Source organism: Monodon monoceros, unplaced genomic scaffold, assembly GCF_005190385.1.
Source record: "Monodon monoceros isolate NGI ecotype Baffin Bay Population unplaced genomic scaffold, NGI_Narwhal_1 Super_Scaffold_13, whole genome shotgun sequence".
Classification (NCBI taxonomy): Eukaryota; Metazoa; Chordata; class Mammalia; order Artiodactyla; family Monodontidae; genus Monodon; species Monodon monoceros.
Window position 1 is genome coordinate 70,968,944 of NW_021703769.1, and position 17,542 is coordinate 70,986,485.

Consider the following 17,542-nt stretch of genomic DNA (forward strand, 5'->3'; position numbering starts at 1 on the left):
AAAGCCGTGGCAGAAAATGTCTCCTTAGAGCAGACTGTGAGACTCCTTTCTTTACAGGAACACTCTCTTTACAGTGGTCTTTGAGTTTAATTTTGAAATTGAAAAAAAAAAGGAAAAAAAAAAAAAAACCAGCCTGCTTTCGTACTTCCCTGGTGGCGCAGTGGTTAAAAATCCACCTGCCAGTGCAGGGGTCGTGGGTTCGAGCCCTGGTCTGGGAAGATCCCACATGCTGCGGAGCAACTACGCCCATGCGCCACAACTACTGAGCCCGCGTGCCACAACTACTGAAGCCTGCGCGCCTAGAGCCCGTGCTCTGCAACAAGAGAAGCCACCGCAGTGAGAATCCCGTGCACTGCAACCAAGAGTAGCCCCCGCTCACCGCAACTAGAGAAAGCCCGTGCAAAGCAACGAAGACCCAACGCAGCCAAAAATAAATAAAGAAAAATTAAAAAAAGGAAAAAGCCTGCTTTCATTAGAAAGTTGCGAAGAATAGGGAACACTAAAATTTTGCTGTAGATGATGGAGGAAATAGTCTGACTTCAGAGTCTGTGCTCTGTGTTCAAGATCACACGCTCTCCAATCAGACTACATGGACTCACATCTGCCTCTACTATTTACTGACTGGGGGACCTTAGACAAGTGACTTAACTTCTCCGTGCCTCAGTTTTCCCATCTGTAAAATGGACACAATAATAATACTTATCTCACAGAGTTGTTGAAATGATTTTTGTGAGGTTATGCATGTAGTTTCTTAGAGTATTACCTGGCTCAGGGTTAGCTATTTGGTTCTATATGGCCCCAAATTATTCTTAGATCTAAACTGCTTGGAGTGAGGGTTGAGATTCTCACTCAAGTTGAGTAACAATGGACCCTAATTGCCTTTGAAGGAGGATAGGTGTGATTAACTTCAAGTTTGGGTCCAAGCTGAATTGCACAGCTATGTGAGGGGAGGACCAAGTATGTTTGTCTTCTGTATGCTACATTTTTAAAGTTAAGATTTAAAAATTAAGCTCCCTCCTTTCTTTGCCCTCGAGGAAAAGAAAACTAGTTTAAATGGAAATGGGCTCTGAGTTTAATGTGCTATTAAAGCCAACAGTGAAAGAATATGAAGTGTATTAAGAAGGGTAGGAGGGTGGGAGGCAGAGGGTCTTGGGGGAGGTGATGACAAGGGATGGAAAAGTCCCCAGGCCTGGAAGGGGAGAGAGGGAGTCCTGGCACATGCCCCAAGGCTGTGCTCCATGAAACTAGCCAGTCCTAGGAGTAGGTGGCTGCCTGATATTCCAGGAATCATGGGATCCTACATACAAGGAGCCTCAGGCAGCCCTAGATTCCGGTGCCTTGCATGTGGTATGGGGCAGAAGCCATGGACTTTAAAGGACCACTGTCCCTTGGACAGCGATGCCAACAGCAGCCAAGATGAACAAGGGATTAGACCCTCCCTGGCACCAACACACACACACATACACACACCCCTAGTTATCCAGGCAACACTTCTTGGATTCTGGTGTGCCCTTGAGAGAGGAAGAAAGCCCCAACAGTGCCTGAGATGGAATCTCTGCTTAGAGTCACAAATTGCATTGTTTTTAAAAAAAATATTTGATTATTTGTTTGAAGGGATACCCAAAACAACCAGCCTGGTTCCCACATGTTTTGGTCAAACTTGGTTAATAGGTAGTCTTTGGAATTAAAGAGACCTTAGGTTAAGTCTAGGTTCCGTCACTAGCTGTGTGACCTTGGACAAGTTACCATAGTTAACTTTTCTATACCTGTTCCTTTTTCTTTTTTTTTTTTAAATTTATTTGGTTGCGCTGGGTCTTAGTTGCGGCAGGTGGCCTCCTTAGTTGCAGCTCACAGGGTCCTTAGTTGTGACTTGAGGGATCCTTAGTTGTGGCATGTGGGCTCCTTATAGTTGCAGCAGGTGGGCTCCTCAGTTGCGGCTCGCAGGATCCTTAGTTGTGGCTCGCTGGCTCCTTAGTTGCAGTACGCAGGCTTCTTAGTTGTGGTATGCGAACTCTTAGTTGCAGCATGCATGTGGAATCTAGTTCCCTGACCATGGATTGAACCCAGGGCCCCTGCATTGGGAGTGCAGAGTCTTAACCACTGCACCACCAGCAAAGTCCCTATACCTGTGTCTTCATCAGTAAAATGATGCACTTCCTCTTACGAACTGTTAGGAGATTGAATTGGAATAATAGGGTGGTTTTCCAACTATGTCCTGTAAAGCCTCAAATCAGACAACCTAGTGTTTTCAAAACTTCATTCACATCCCATGTTCCCAGCCTTCAGACACCTGTACACCATCTCTACTATTTGCTTAATCTTGTCCTTTAAAAATATCAACTTTTAAAATGGAAAAACATTTATTCAAGAAGGAAACTTTATATCACTACCATAAACAGGAAGTACCTATCACTTACCCTAGAATGGTAAAAAATAAATACAACAAAATCAAAACGATGGTATTCAATTCTCGCTTGCGACGGTTATAGGCCAAAGCTCTGAGCTCAAGGCCTGGACTTTGTTTAAAAGAGATTATCTCAGTCATAAAAGGCCACTTATGGCTGTATATGAAATGTCCAGAATAGGCAAGTCTACAGAGACAGAAAGTAGATTAGTGATAGTCTAGGGCTGGAGGAGAATGGGGATGACTGCTAATGGGTATGGTTTGAGGGTGATGAAAATGTTCTAAAGTTGACTGTGGTGATAGCTGCACAACTCTTTGAATATACTTAAAGAACCACTAGATTGTACACGTTAAATGGGTGAATTGTACGGTATATGAATGATCTCTCAATAAAAGTTGTTAGTAAAAAGAGAAAACGGTTAAATCTTATTTTTTTTCTCCTTGAGGTAAATGAAAGGATGCAAAGATACCTGAACCAGGACCACTATTATTTAACTTAACCAGGTCGGTGAGCATCCCCCGCTCCCCATCATCTCCCTGTGGTAAGCTTTTGCCCCCTTATGAAAGGATTCAGTCATAAGCACTCAATGTTAGCTAATATTCCCCCAAGCAGACCTGCCAGTCAAGTCGCACAAACCTGGTTTGTAACCCTCGCTACTCACCCACTGTCCTGCATCATGACTGTGGAGAAAATCGCCCTGAACCTCACTTTTCTTACTTGCAAAATGTGGACATCTCCCGAGGTATGTATGCACCACTCCTGACACAGAGTAAGCTCTCAATAGTGGCTCTCATCATAAATGTCCTTAAACTCTCGGAGCAGCAGCGCTAGGAATCAAGGGATGTGGTTTTGAACTGTGCCTCTGTCCGGACTAGATACACTGGTGGGAAAGCTTGTCTTTGCCATTCCAAAGTCACATTCTCTTGCTGGGCCTCGGTTTCCTGGACTGTATAATGGGGAGACAGTGGATTCCCAGGGGCAAGTAAATAAAAGAAGCCGACTGTGATCGGCTAGTCCCGGGATCCTCACGCCGGCATTACAGCCGGGGAGACAAAGGCCCAGAGGGTCCAGATGCTGCCCACGGTCAAAAATGCTGGTCAGGAACTCGGGGGAAGGGGACACGTCCGCAGGTCCCGGCCTAGGTGACCCTGATCTGCTGCTGTAGAGCAAACACAACCTCGGCGGCACAACCCCCTGCTCGCGCCCCGCAGCCCTGGGAAAAATCTTGTCCGGAGCGCCCGCACCGGAAGTCCGCCGCGGCCTCTCTAGGACCCGAGCTGGGCGCTCGGTGCCCTTAACGCTTGATTCGCCGCGGGACGCCCTCCCCGCGCTCGGCCGTTTCCGAGGCGCACTGCCCTCCTTTGTTTCCAGGAACCTTCACCAAAGGCAGGAAGGGGAGCCGGGTCTGTGGGTCCAATTTTACAGACAAGGTGACTGAAGTCACACGGCAGCTGAAACAGAGCCCTGGCGCCCCATTTAGGGCTGTTTTCATTGATCCCAACCGACCCTCTCTGGCTCCCTCACAATATCTTACAATAGATACAGTAAAACCTCAGCTGGGGTTATAATCGATTACAACAGACTTTTACTTTCGTTTCTTTAGCACTGCATTTCCCAGAGTGCCTGTAGTCCTACCGGTGATTTTAAAAATTAAAGATTGGAAGTATTCGCTTCACAAAAATTTGGTTTACATACAGCTTCTCCGTGCGTGATCTGCACTTGGTTCACTCTGCTCCTGACACGGGTCAAAGATAGATGAGGAAAAGATTTAAAATATATATATATATATATCCCCTAAATACAAACCAGTTCCATTCCGAGAGCATGTTCCTAAGTCCAATTTGTTCCTATGTCCAACAAAGCTAGCCTAGGTACCCCAACTAACACAATTGGCTATATAGTACTGTACTGTAATAGGTTAATAATACTTTTCACACAAATAATACATAACAAACAAACACAAAAAATAAAACAATTTTACAGTACAGTACCTTGAAAAGTACAGCAGTGCACTACAACAGCTGGCATACAGGGGCTGGTATCAAGTGAACAGGCAAGAAGAGATACTGACTGGAGGAGGGAGAAGAGGTGGGAGATGGTAGAGCTGAAGGATCGTCAGCAATAGGAGATGGAGGGCAAGCTTCAATTTCACTCACGCCTAATGTTGATGGCACAGGTTCTGGTTCCTTGCTGGATTCAATTATATCAACCCTCTTGAAAAAACGATCCAGGGATGTCTGGGTAGTAGCTCTTTTTTCCTTGTTGTAGATGACATGGTAGCACTGGATTGCATGCTGAACGGCTGCTGCAACCTTCGTGTACTGTTCTACGTTCAGGTCCTGTGCCTCAAAAACTAACAGTGCCTCCTCAAATAAAGAAAATCCCCTTGCCATCTCCTGCATCGTGAATCTCTTCGGTTCTTCAGTTATCTCTTCTTCCTCTTGTCTCTCTTCGTCCTTCCTCTGGGCCTCCAATTCCATCAGGTCTTCATTAGTACAGTACGTGCCTTCATCAATGATTGCTTGAAGTGTTTCAGGAAACTCCCGGGCAGCTACCGTATCTGCACTCGCTGCCTCACCACTTCCTTTTACGTTTTGAAGGTTGGCTCTAGCCTGGAACCGATGAAGCCAGCCGGCATTAAACAATGCACCCTCTGATTCTTCGCTGTGTTTCTTCTTTGAGTCTTCATAAAGGGTTTTAGCTTTCTCTTGAATCAGCATTAAGCTGAGCGGGACTCGACGCTGATGCTGATTCTGCACCCACACTCTGAGAAGTTTCTCCATCTCCTCCATCACTTTTCCACGCTTCTTCGATACTATTGTCGACATCTTCGGCACAGCAGACTTCACATGTTCCGTGATCTTGTCCTTGTTCTTTAGAATTGTGCTGATGGTTGAACGATTCATGCTATAAGAACGAGTGACATCTACCATCTTTTCACCTCGCTTCACTCTCTCAATTTTTTTTTTTTTTTGCAGTACGCGGGCCTCTCACTGCTGTGGCCTCGCCCTTTGCGGAGCACAGGCTCCGGACGCGCAGGCTCAGCGGCCATGGCTCACGGGCCCGGCCGCTCCGCGGCATGTGGGATCTTCCCGGACCGGGGCACGAACCCGTGTCCCCTGCATCGGCAGGCGGACTCTCAACCACTGCGCCACCAGGGAAGCCCTATTTTCACTTTTGTTTCCATCATTATAGCTTGGCGCTTCTTAGCAGTACCAGCTACAACACCACTGCTTTTACACTTGCTTCCAGACATCCTGGGCTTGAAATAAAGATACTGTACCCTATACAATACTGTACAGTAAAGTGCACAAAAACACAACCACTTGTAGAGGATGCACACAGGTGACAATGTACGCCAGACACGTGAACTAATTTACGTGACTGGACGTGCGAACGCAATTCGCATCTTTGAAAGTTCACAACTTGAAGGTTCATATGTAGGAGACTTACTGTATATGGAAAAGATAATATTGGCTTCATGTTTCAGATGAGGCAACTAAGGTCTAGACAGGGAAATGACTTTCCCAAGATCACACAGTTAGTACAAATCAATTGAATCTGGAATACCTCCATTCCTATTCTGCATCCTGACCCCTCACTACACCACAGTTGCACCCCAGAGCTGACTGGAGGAACAAAGGAGGGGACAGGCAGAAGAGCCATTGCCAACAGACGAATATAAGGGAATGGAAAGTAAGTTATTGTGCTCTGCCCTTTCACTTGCCCTGTGTGGGGACCTGGGGGTCACCAACCAGTCACAGCCCTGGCTTCAACGGATGTGGGGAGTTTACCCGTTGCTGAGTATGCCTATTCCAGATACACCTTCTGAAACTGGACAAACACCACAGGATGGGTTTGGGGACCCACTCAGCCCACTGTGAGAAGGACCTGAGCTAAAACTCAGTGGATCACCTGACCTCAGTGAGGTTTTGGGTCTCCAGGAGAACAGAGAGCTGAATGCTATAGTAGAAATGTAACAGGAAAAGGAGTAGGATTTGCCAGTGGAGAAAGGGAGGTGGTCTTTCATTCATTTATCACTAACAAACGCCTACTACTTACCAGTCACTACAGGAGGCCCTGCAACAGAGATGAACAACGTGGCCTTACTCTAGCAGGGGAAATTGACACGTCAAGTGAAAGAGGAAGTACGGTGACTAACCCAGAACGTGACCTAGTTTGAGGATCACGGGACCTTCCTGAAGGAGGTGAGATCTAAGCCAAGGCCTGAAAGATGAGTAGGCATCAGCCAGGAAGAAAGAGGAAGGGAGGAAGGGAAGGGTTTCCCAGGCAGACGGAGCAGCAAGGGCTAAGATGGAAACTAGCTTTGGCCAGCTTTGGTGTGTTTGAAGTTCCATGGGTTAGATGGTAGAGAGCTCGGGGGGAGGAGGGAGAGAGGAGGGCAGAGGCCAAGCTGAGCAACTGAGCAGGGCCTGGTCTGCCATGATAAGGAGTTTGGCGCAAGAACCGCATGGGCAAAGGCAGGTGGGAAAGGGCACCGTGAGGCCCATGTGGCAGGAAGGCAGGAAGCGAGGCGAGCATCCTGGAAGAAGAGGCTGAGGAGGTGAGCGGGGACCAGGCTGGAGAGCTCAGACATTAGCCTGCAGGCCATGCAAATGAACATGAACGAGAAGAGCAAGACGTGGAGGGGTGGTGGGGACTCTAGGGACTGGAGAGCACATGCTCCATCTCCAAGGGCAGCCAGCGCCCACACCCCTAGGTAATGACCATGCTTCGTAGCAGACTCAATGTCTCAGAACTTCTGCTTTGTCAAAGGTAGCCGGGAGGCCAGATTTTTGTATGAAATCACTTAATTTTAAGTATTGGCAACACATTCAACACCAGGTAAGCCAATCAAATCATACCCATAGGCCAGTGAGTCCCAAACTTTGCAGGATATGAGCGTCACCTGTGGAGCCAATGCCCCAGTCGCATCCTATACCAATGAAAATGTCTGGGGGTAGAAGCCAGACATCAAAATTTCCCAGGTGGTTCCAATATGCAGCAAAGTTTGAGAACCACTGCCATAGGCTGAGTATATCCTTTGGGTTGCCAGGCAAAGCCATGGGGAGCCATGGGAAGTTTTAGAGCAAGGGAGGAGCAGACCAGTTTGGAGTTTAAGGAAAATCAATTCTTAGAAGGAAGGAAGTGTAGTCTGGAGTGAGAAAGGGCCTGAGAGCCTAGGGGCAGTGGTGGGATCCCAGTTTGCCGAGAACTGAGGGATTCCCGGGAATGGAACTTGAAGGGCTAACATGGGGAAAGTCCTGGGCAAACCAGAATGCTTGGTCACCCTAGATCCTACCTCTGATATCGTTCTGTCTCCCCAGATTTCTGGGGGACCGATGCGAGGAGAGGAGAGAAGACCACAACAGGAAGCTGAGGTTTGAAAGGTCCCTGAGAAAAGGCTATCCATCTCCCTGGGATGTACTCATCCAGGGCTCTGAGCCCCAGGCCTGACAGGCTTGTGTGGGGAAACAGAAACAGGCAGAGAACTTGGACCCATCTGCTCTCCACCCAGCAGAGCAATCCTAGTCAAAGACAAGTCTATGGCATCTAACCCAGCGATAGAAAGGAACAAACTACTGATCCAAGCAACAGTGTGGATGACTCTCAGAAACATGCTGAGTGAAAGGACATGGATGCAAAGGAGCACATACATTCCATGCATGCGAAGTTTAACAACAGGTTAACCTAATCAAAACCAAAATCAGAACAGCACTGTCTCTAGGGAGCTGGGGACAGGGAAGGGGCAACAGGAGACTTTCCGGGGGGGGGATAGTGATATAGTTGATAAGGGCTTGCATCATGCAAATTATATATTTGTTGAAACTCACTGGATCACAGTTAACACCTGTGCATTTTGCTATATGAATAGTTTTGCTATATGAATACTATATGAATAGTTTTTCTTTTTACAGGAAAAGAAAAACCTATAAATAAATACTGGACTCTAGTGAAAAATGTGCATGCCGAAGTGTAGAGAGGGAAGTATACCACCGTCTGCAACTTATTTTGAAGTGTATCAAGAAAATAAGAAAGGTTGTTAGATGGATGGATAGGGCTATGTGATAAAGCAAACAGTAAAATGTTATATAGAATCTAGGTGGTAGGTACATCAGTGTTACCTGTACAATTCTTCCAATTTTGCTGTAAACTTTAAAACTATAATAAAATATTAAGGGAAAAAACCCTCTAAGTCTGATCATGTTACTCCTCTGCTCAGACCCCTTCAATAGCTCTTCATCTCACCCAGAACAAAAGCCGAAGTCCTGACAATGGCCTCCAAGCAGGATAACCTTACATCCTGGTTATCCCGTTTCACCTGTTATCTGGGGATAATTACTAATACATCCTCTTTTATCCTCAAGGTTTGAATGACAGGTTATGTGCCTGTCCTGCCGCTGAGGCCCTTGCTGACCTGACCTCACTTCCCACCACTCTCTCCCTCCTCCCTCTGCTCCAGAGGCACTGATCTCATTTCCAGGCATGTGCCCCCTCAGGGCCTTTGCACTGGCTGTTCCCTCTTCCTGGAATGCATTTCCCCCAGATATGTGCAAGGCTTTCTCCCTCACTTCCTTCAACCTTTTCCTCAAATGTCTCCTCAGTCAGGCCTCCCCTGACCTCCCTATTTGAAATTGCAATCTGCTTTTTCCCCACTTCCCTTACTCTATTTTTTCCACAGTACTTATAACTTTCTACATATAATCTGATTTACTGAAGCTAAGTTCCGTGAAGGCAAGGATATTTTTCCATCTTGTCTATGCTGTATCCCCAGGGCCTACAACAGTACCCGGCAAACAGTAAGTGCACAATAAATACACGTTGTTATGAATACAGGAATTCCCCTGCCTTCGTGGAGCTTGCAGTCTGGTGCTGGAGACCGAAGGCAACATCGACCATCACAAGAGAATTCCTGATGCTCTGGAAACGGCAGAAGAGGGGACAGGGGGCACGAGGAGAGGAGAGAAGACCACACCAGGAAGGTGAGGTTTGAAACACAAGAAGCCATCTCCCAGATGAAGAGGGACGAGAAGGGCACTCCTGGCCGAGCAAACAGCATGAGCAAAGCCGCAGAGGTGAGGAAAAAAGCAAAGTGTCTGGGGGTGATTATAGGCAGTTCCAAGGGTAGCTGTGCAGGGATGGGAGGAAGAGGCGGAGTGTGGTGCCATCCTGCAGGTAATGAGGGGACTGGAGGGTTCTAACCCCGGGCAGCATCATGGGCAGATTCGGGCTTCTGAGACCGCCCAGCTGCTGGGTGGACAATGCATTGCTGATGGGCCAGAGCGAAGCAGGGAAACTCACTGGTGCCTACCAGCAAAACAGTGGGGCCCTAAAGAAAGGGGCAAGTGGGAGGGTTATTTAGGACAAGGACTTAACGGGACAGGGTGACTCATGGGATGTTGACTCTGACTTCTGGGTGCTCCCATCTTAGCCAACTCCTGGGATTGTGGTCCATTTCTGGGGAATCCCAGAGGGGATGCTGGGAACAGGTGGGGAGAAGGGCTAGGCTGAGGATCTGTGGGACGTCTCGGTGGAGATGTCGTGAGGCATTTGGCTCTCTGAGCCTGGAGGTAGGAGGCAGAACTGGGAGGCAGAGACTTGGGAACCATTAATTCAAGGAGTAGGTGGGACCTAGCAGGGAAAGTGTTCATGAAAAGAGCTAGGCCAGAGCGAGAGATATTTAAGGGATCGGGAAAAGGAGAGAGTGACATAGGGGAAGAGAGCACTGGAGGCTAGGGCCTGAGAGCCAAGGGTGAAGAATTTCCAAAAAGAGAGTGTGGATGTGGGGAGCGGAAGGGGATGGCATGGCAAGGTGATGGTCAGGGATATGGCTATGGAAGAGGTGGCTTTTAAACCAGGTTACAGAGTAGGCTACAGAAAAGGTGAGGGCAGGCTTGGGCTAAGGGACAGCTGCCTGGGGACTGGGGCCTTGGGCTAGGAGAGGGATAGGAATGGGGAAGACTCAAACTTCAGCCTTTCAAGCCTACTCAGAAATGACTCTTCCTCCCCAGTCTCACTGGCAGGTGAGTCTCTGGCCTCTACCCCTACCCCCTAATATCCTCATCTGTAAAATGGGGTAATAGGAAAAACAGCTGCCATTTGTTGAGCACTTACTATGTACCAAGCCAAGGACTCTCTCTCCATGTATTGCCTTATTTAATCCTCACAATAATCTCACCAGGCTGATGTTACTATTATCCCCATTGTACAGATGAGAAAACTGAGGCACAGAGAGGTTAAGTCACTTGCTCAAGGTCACACAGTGAATGAATGGTGACGCTGAGATTCTAACCCAGAGCCTGAATTCTGGGCCTTAACACTGTACTAATCCATACAAAGCACTTTACATTTTACGGAGCACTCTCATCACCGCATGAGGTGATTCAGGGGAATAACGAGATGACCCACACACCCTAGAAATGGCTGAGATTTTTACCACATGTGCTGAGGCTGAATAATGGCCCTCCAAAGATGTCCAGGCCTTATCCCCAGAACCTGTGAATATGTTACTTTACATGGCAAATAAGATTCTGCCGATGTGATGAAATTAACAATCTTGAGCTGGGAAGATTAGCCTAGATTATGCAGGTGGGTCCAATGTAATCACAAGTCTTTAATAGAGGGAGGCAGGAGAGTCAGAGAAGCAGATGTGACAATGGAAGCAGAGACAGAAAGGGAGTTTGGACGATGCTATGCTGCTGGATCTGAAGATGGAGGGAGGGGCCGTAAGGGATGCAGGTGGTCTGCAGAAGCTGGAAACAGCAGGCAAACAGATTCTTCCCTACAGTCTCTGGAAGGAACCAGCCCTGTCGACATTTTTACTTTAACCGACTGAGAGTAATTTTGGACTTCTAACCTCCAGAATGCTAAGATAATACATTTGCATTGTTTTAAGCCACTAAAATTGTGGTAATTTGTTAGGCAGCAACAAGAAATGAATGTACCACATCACTGCACACCTGGCTCCCCTGGCCAGCCTGGATCAAATATTACTACTGAAGCTGCTGGAAACACCCTGAATATTTTAAAAAGTTCTTTAAAGCTTCAATTTGGTCTTCTCTGAACCTCAGTCTCTTCCTTTGTTAAAAATAAAAATAGGGAAAAAAAATAAAAATAAAAATAGGGCTAATACACCTGACTCTTGCTCTCTTGCAGGCACAGAGTGAAGGTACCCTTATATTATTTGAAGTTTCCCACTGCAGCAGATCAGGCCTAGTTATTGTCCCCATTGCTCAGATGAACAAACTAAGGCTCAGAGAGGGGAAACAGCCAGCATAGAGCCACACAGCTAGTGAGTAACAGAGCCAGGACTTTAACCAGGACTTCTGACTTCAGATCTACCACACTGAGGTACATGTCTCAGAGTCATGCTTGTGTGCCACCTACTCAGAGAAGCCTTCCTGGAGAGCCTCAGCCCGTTCATTAATTCATTCATTCACCAAACAATTGCTATGACTGCTCTATGCCTAGTGTGCTGCTAGGCAAGGCTGGGACCAAGCTCTGCTCTCAGGAGCCCACAGCCTAGTGGATGAGATAGACACACAAACCAACCATCCCCAAACAGCCTGATAAATGCTGAGACAAAGGGAAAGGAGCACACGGGGTTGTAGGAGCCCGAAGGGGAGAAACTCACTGAGCCTGGGGAAGGCTTCCTGGAGAAGGTAGTGACTGAGCTGAAGACAAGCAAGGTTCAACCAGAAGTGTGGGCAGGGGCTCCAGTGGAGGAATGGCTAAGCAGAGGCAGGGAGGAACGATGCTTTGGTTCCTGAGGGCAGGGAATGGGTTGGGTCATCCCAGGCCCCAAAGTCCCTCTGGGCTTCTGTGTTCCTGTGTGTGAATGGGAATCACGGGCCTAGCTGCCCAGAGCTTTGGTAATTGCTGGGCCCAGGGTAGGGCTGAGCAGGAAGAAAAGGGGTCCTGGGATTCCCAGAGCAGGAGGGCTGAAGGAAAGGTAAGGGCTGAAGTCAAAGGTAAGGGGGACAGCACAGGGTGGAGGGAGTGCTGGGGAGGCAGGGTCCTGGCTCAAACCCCTCTTCCATGTCTGACTCAGGGTGTGACTACAGGCAGGTCCTCTCAGAGCCTCAGTGACCCCATCTGAGAAATGGAGCGTGAGACAAAACTGTCTCCAAAGACCCTCCCCAGCCCTGACGGGGAAATGACATGACACAAAATTACAAAAGGGTCTTTATTTGTAAAAAGCCAAAGGGACCCCTGGGGCGACAGGACAGGCAGGCCGGCTTCTCAGGGGTCAGGGGCATTTGGGCAGATGCGCTTGAGTGGGGGGGCGCCCTCCGAGTCCTCTGTATCACCCTGGGCTGCCTCGGGGACAGGTGGCACTGGCTCAAAGACGGGGTAAGCTTCAGGGGCCTGGAGAGGAAGGGTGGACAGGCATGAGCTCCACCCAAACCCAGGAGTGCAGCCTCCTAGCCTATGCCTTCTCGAAAGCCTCCACTCCACTCCCCTCCCGGACCCGGGAGTCTAGCCCAGGGCCAGGGCCCCAGGACGCAGATGAAGTAGGGCGCCGGAAACAACAACAACACCGTTTGGGGGAAAGAAGTTGATATTTGATATTTCTCGAAAACGTATCACGGTAGTCCTTGTGGGAAACGTCAGAAGTTTGTGGGGGACTTTCTTAAGCTAATTACATTCTTAGGATTAAAAAAAAAAAATACTTGGAGGTGCACCATGATCTTTTCAGGCTTTTAATGGTCTCAAATCAGCCCCAATCCAGCCCGCAGGATTTTGTTTCTAAAACACCCTTTTCTTTTCAGTCCCAAGAACCCAGCCTTATAGCCTTTAGCTGTGTCCAAGGTCTACATTTCCCACCCAGACCTCAAGAGTGCAGCCCCCAAGGCTTTGGCTACCCCAGAGCCCCCATTCCCTCCAAGACCTGGGAGTCCAGCCTCCTGGCCACTCTCACCTCAGCCTCCAGCAATTCCGGAACAGGCTCCTCCTTGGTCAGCATTGGAGGTTCATCGGTGCCGCCCGCAGTTATGCCCCCAGGATCTGGAACATGAAATTAACAGGTGTTCCCTGAACAGCTGCTCTGTACCACAGCACAGACCAAGAGGGAAACACACCAATCACATAAGCCCGCGGGCTGTGGGAGCACTGAGTGGGGAGCCAGTCACCTGGCTGCAACCCAGGAAGAAAACACAGGAAGGACATTTAGGTGGGATCTTGACGGGTGAGTAGATTTGATCAGATAGACAAATGGGGAGCTGGAGTACATTTCAGGCAGAGGGAACAGAAGCTTGGCAAGCCCAGATTCTGGGGTTGGACTGCCTGGGTTCGAATCCTGACCCTGGGCAAGCGGCTTAATCGCTCTAAGCCTGTTTTCCCACCTGTAAAATGGAGATGATTACGGCAATTACCACGTGAGACTGTTGTAAGAATTAAATGAGATAACACAGGAAAAGCCATTAGTACAGGGCCCCGCACACAGGAAGCGCTCGATAAATGCCAATTATTGTTTCTTTATTAGTAAAGGTACACAAGAGTGTGGTATGATCTAGACAACACAGAACACAGGCCCAAGCTATGGTGTTCTTGGAAGGGAACAATGAGGTCAGCAGGGGACAGTTCACGAAGGGCCCGGAGTGCCAGGCTGAGAAGTCAAAGGTCACAGGCAGCCATTGAAGGCTTTGAAGCAGGAAAATGACCTCGTCAACCTTGTGCTCTGGTAGCTGTGTGGGTCCAACTGGAAGACAGGAGACCCAGGAGGCTGGAGCTGGGTGCGGGTGAGAGAGATGACAGAGCCTGGGAAGGCAGACACATTGGGGAGGTGAATCTGACCAGATAGGGGATTGACTCTATGGGAAGAAAGAGGAGCTGAGGAGGACTCATACCCCAGATCCTGGCTCACTGGCTGTGTGAGCTTGGGCAACTTACTGAACCTCTCTGGGTTTCAGTTTCTCATCTATAAATGGAGATCATAACCCTCACAGGGTTGTTGTAAGGATTAAATGAGATAAAACATGGAAAGTGCTTAGAAGGGTGCCTGGCACACAGTAAGAGCTCAATAAGTATTAGCTGTTATTATCACTTATTATTAATCACTCTTACGATTATCACGATTACTTATTCCTTAGCAAATATTTATTAAGCACCTACTATGTGTTCCATGGTGTTCTGAGGATACAGCGGTGAACAAGATTGATATGGGCCCAACATTCAGGAAGTGACATGAGGTGGGAGTGGCAGAGAAAGATACTTAACTAGTAAAAAGCTAAATTTACATGAAAACCTCAGACAGTGCTAAGTTATCCACAGATGCCAAGAAGCCACGGGAAGGAGATAGATAGTCCCTAGAGGAAGGGCGGTGACTTTCCACAGGACTCAGGGAAGGCCTCCCAAGGAGGCAACACAGGAGAGGGAGCAGGTCGAGGGGTAAGCTGGTGGCTTCGACCTTGGAGAGAACAAGATTCAGAAGAGAGGGCTCCTGGGAGGCACCTGGTCCTACCTCTCTCCTGGCCCAGCTGTGGGGGCTGAGCATCCTCCGGGACCCCTTCTGGTGGTCCAGCAGGTGACACAGGGCGGCTGGGCTGGGGGGTGCCCCCAGGGCTGGGATCAGTGCCCTTTTGCAGGGAGCCTTCCGAATGGAAACTCTGGTTACTGTTCTCATCTGTGGGAGCAAAAGCCAAAAGGGTTGGGCCTGAGGCCTCCAGCCCCCTCCCTCAATCCACACAGCCCCCCACATCTCAGCATCCCTACATACCATTGAGATCGAGCAGAATGAGAGGGCCACCCGCTCGGGGACTGGCGCCCCTGCCCCTCCGCTCCCGGCCTCGGGATCTCTCTGCCCCGCCACCTGCCCTCCGTCGCTCCTGGGGGTTAGAGGGCTAAGGGTCAGAGTCAGCTTTCTAGTTAGCACTTGCAAAGCCCCCACTGTACAAATAAGGAAACTGAGGCACAGAGAAGCAGAAGGCCCTGCATGAGGGGACAGGCTGTGCACACTGGGTTAGGTCTTGAACTGGGGTGGGGTGAGCGGGGTCTGGTGTGGGGAGAGGGGGAAGAGGCGGAGTTGCTACTAATTGTTAACATCTGTCCAGGCTCCTGCATTTGAGGTCTGAGTGGGGACTGGAGGTGGAGGCCAGGGTGGGGAGGGGCTTGCCTGAGGCTGCACAGAGGAAGGGCCTGGTGTGGGAGAACTTGCTCACCTCCTCCTGGGGGTCCACCACTGGCACCCACTTGAAGATACGAAGGGAAGTGTCGCCCACAGTCACCCAGCGCTTCTCCCTGTGGGACGGTGGGGGGACTGGGTCAGAGAGGCCTGAGGAGAGAGCCACCCCAGAAGCTGGACACATCTGGGGATACCTGTAGAGGTGGTGGTGGTGCCGGAGGGAAGGGGCAGTTTTGCTAATGGGACATAGAGAGAGAAACCCTGCAGACCCGAGGGTATAGATGGGGGGTGCCTCTAGAGAGAGAGTGTGACTTGGGGTCATGGCTCTGCAGACCCCTGGGGTATATACGTGGAGAGCGCGACTATGGGCCGGGCTGGGGACCAAAGCAATGAAGATCACTCTGCATACTTGCAAAAGGAGTGTCAAAGCTTCAGGGGGCGGGGCATAAATGGGGGCTCCAGCCTCGGGAGGGCAGGGCTGGGGAACACGCTTTGTAGACCCCAGGGTGTAGCCAGGAGAAGGAAGATAGAGCCCTGCAGATCCAGGGCGCAGCTGGGAGGCACACCTAACACCTGGGGTCCACAGCTGGCGAAGGGGGGTAGACGTATCTGGGGGAGGAGTGGCCCATCGTGTCCCGTCCCTGGCCCCGGGGCAGCGCTCACCATCTCCGGACCTTCTCGATGGTCGCCATCACCTTCTTGATGTCATCCTTGGCCCGGCTCCGGGTCTCGGCCCGCACGGTCCGACCGGCCATGCTGGCGGGGCTGGGGCCGAGGCCGAGCCCGCGGTTGGGCCGCCTCCCGTCCGGCTGGCTCAGGCTCGGCGCCAGGCCGGGGCGCCGCTCTCTCGGCCTGTCTTCTCTCCGGGAGTTGGCCGCGCCCTCCCTCGCTCCCCAAGGTTTCCGCGAGTCCCCGCCCCGCTTCCTGCCGCCGCGCCCCGCCCCGGCCCGTCCCCGGAGCGGCCGGGCGGCGCGGGAGGCCAGAGCCCAGGCCTGGAAGCCGGCCGACCCCTCCCCGACCGGGCCCGCCCCCTCGGGGCACCCGGACGAGCAGCGCCCCCTGCCCGCCGCCGAGAGGCAGGTTGGGGGCCGCTGGGCGACTGGACGCGCGCGGTGGGGCTGCGGCCTTGCGTTCAGACCACGTGGGCGCCAGGGGGCGCGAGAGGTTGTGTGTCCTGTGTGCTACCGCTGCGCGTGGGGTCGTCCCTGGAACGGGGTGTGTGTGTGCGCGTGTGCGCGTGCGTGGGTGTGTGTCCCCCTCGCCAGGCTCTCTGGTTCTACAGTGTTCAACTACCCATTCATTCAACAGTCTACTGACTGAGTGCCAGTTACGTGCCAGACACTGCAAATATGACTGACGCTCCACCCACCAGAATGGCTAAAGTGAGAATGACGGACCTTACCAAGTGGAGGCGAAGAAGTAGAGCAACTGGATCCCTCATATTTCTGGGGGAGTGTAAGTTGGTAGAGACACTTCGGAAAGCTGGCGGGTTTTCGAGTGAAACTCTATGATCCAGCAGTTCCACTCCTAGGTCGTTAACACCCAACAGAAATGCGTGGGTATCAGAACCAAGGGGCCTGTACTGGAATGTTCATAGCTCTATTCATAATAGCCTCAGACTGGAAACAACCCATCAACAGGGGAGTGCAAAATGATTGTAGTCTGTTCAAACCATGGAGGACACAGCAAGGAGAGTGATGTCCTGCTACCCCCAACAACTGGGACAAGTCTCATGAAAGAAGTCAGATACAGCACTACACACTGTATGATTCCATTTATATAAAGTTCAAAGCAGGCAAAACCGGGCTTCCCTGGTGGCGCAGTGGTTAAGAATCCGCCTGTCAATTCAGGGGACACGGGTTCGAGCCCTGGTCGGGGAAGGTCCCACATGCTGTGGAGCAACTGAGCCTGTGTGCCACAACTGCTGAGCCTGCGCTATAGAGCCCAAGAGCCACAACTACTCAAGCCTGTGCCCCTGGAGCCGGTGCTTCGAAACGGAGAAGCCACCGCAATG

General features: G+C 50.3%; 1 protein-coding gene across 2 annotated transcripts in view; it reads right to left on the reverse strand.

Annotated features, from left to right (window-relative positions):
• Positions 1-16,640, reverse strand: part of BCL7C (BAF chromatin remodeling complex subunit BCL7C) — a 33,660-nt gene extending 17,020 nt beyond the window's left edge. Inside the window, exons 1-6 of one of the 2 annotated variants that reach the window (XM_029219512.1) lie at positions 16,192-16,640; positions 15,566-15,644; positions 15,124-15,232; positions 14,869-15,030; positions 13,327-13,412; positions 12,578-12,773 (exon numbers count right to left, since the gene is read on the reverse strand). In XM_029219512.1, coding sequence (XP_029075345.1) covers positions 12,648-12,773; positions 13,327-13,412; positions 14,869-15,030; positions 15,124-15,232; positions 15,566-15,644; positions 16,192-16,283 — 654 coding nt within the window. In that variant the 5' untranslated portion in view covers positions 16,284-16,640 and the 3' untranslated portion in view covers positions 12,578-12,647. Of the gene's footprint in view, positions 1-12,577; positions 12,774-13,326; positions 13,413-14,868; positions 15,031-15,123; positions 15,233-15,565; positions 15,645-16,191 lie in introns of those variants that run through there. The other variant, XM_029219513.1, reaches the window with a different exon arrangement.
• Positions 16,641-17,542: the final 902 nt, after the last annotated feature.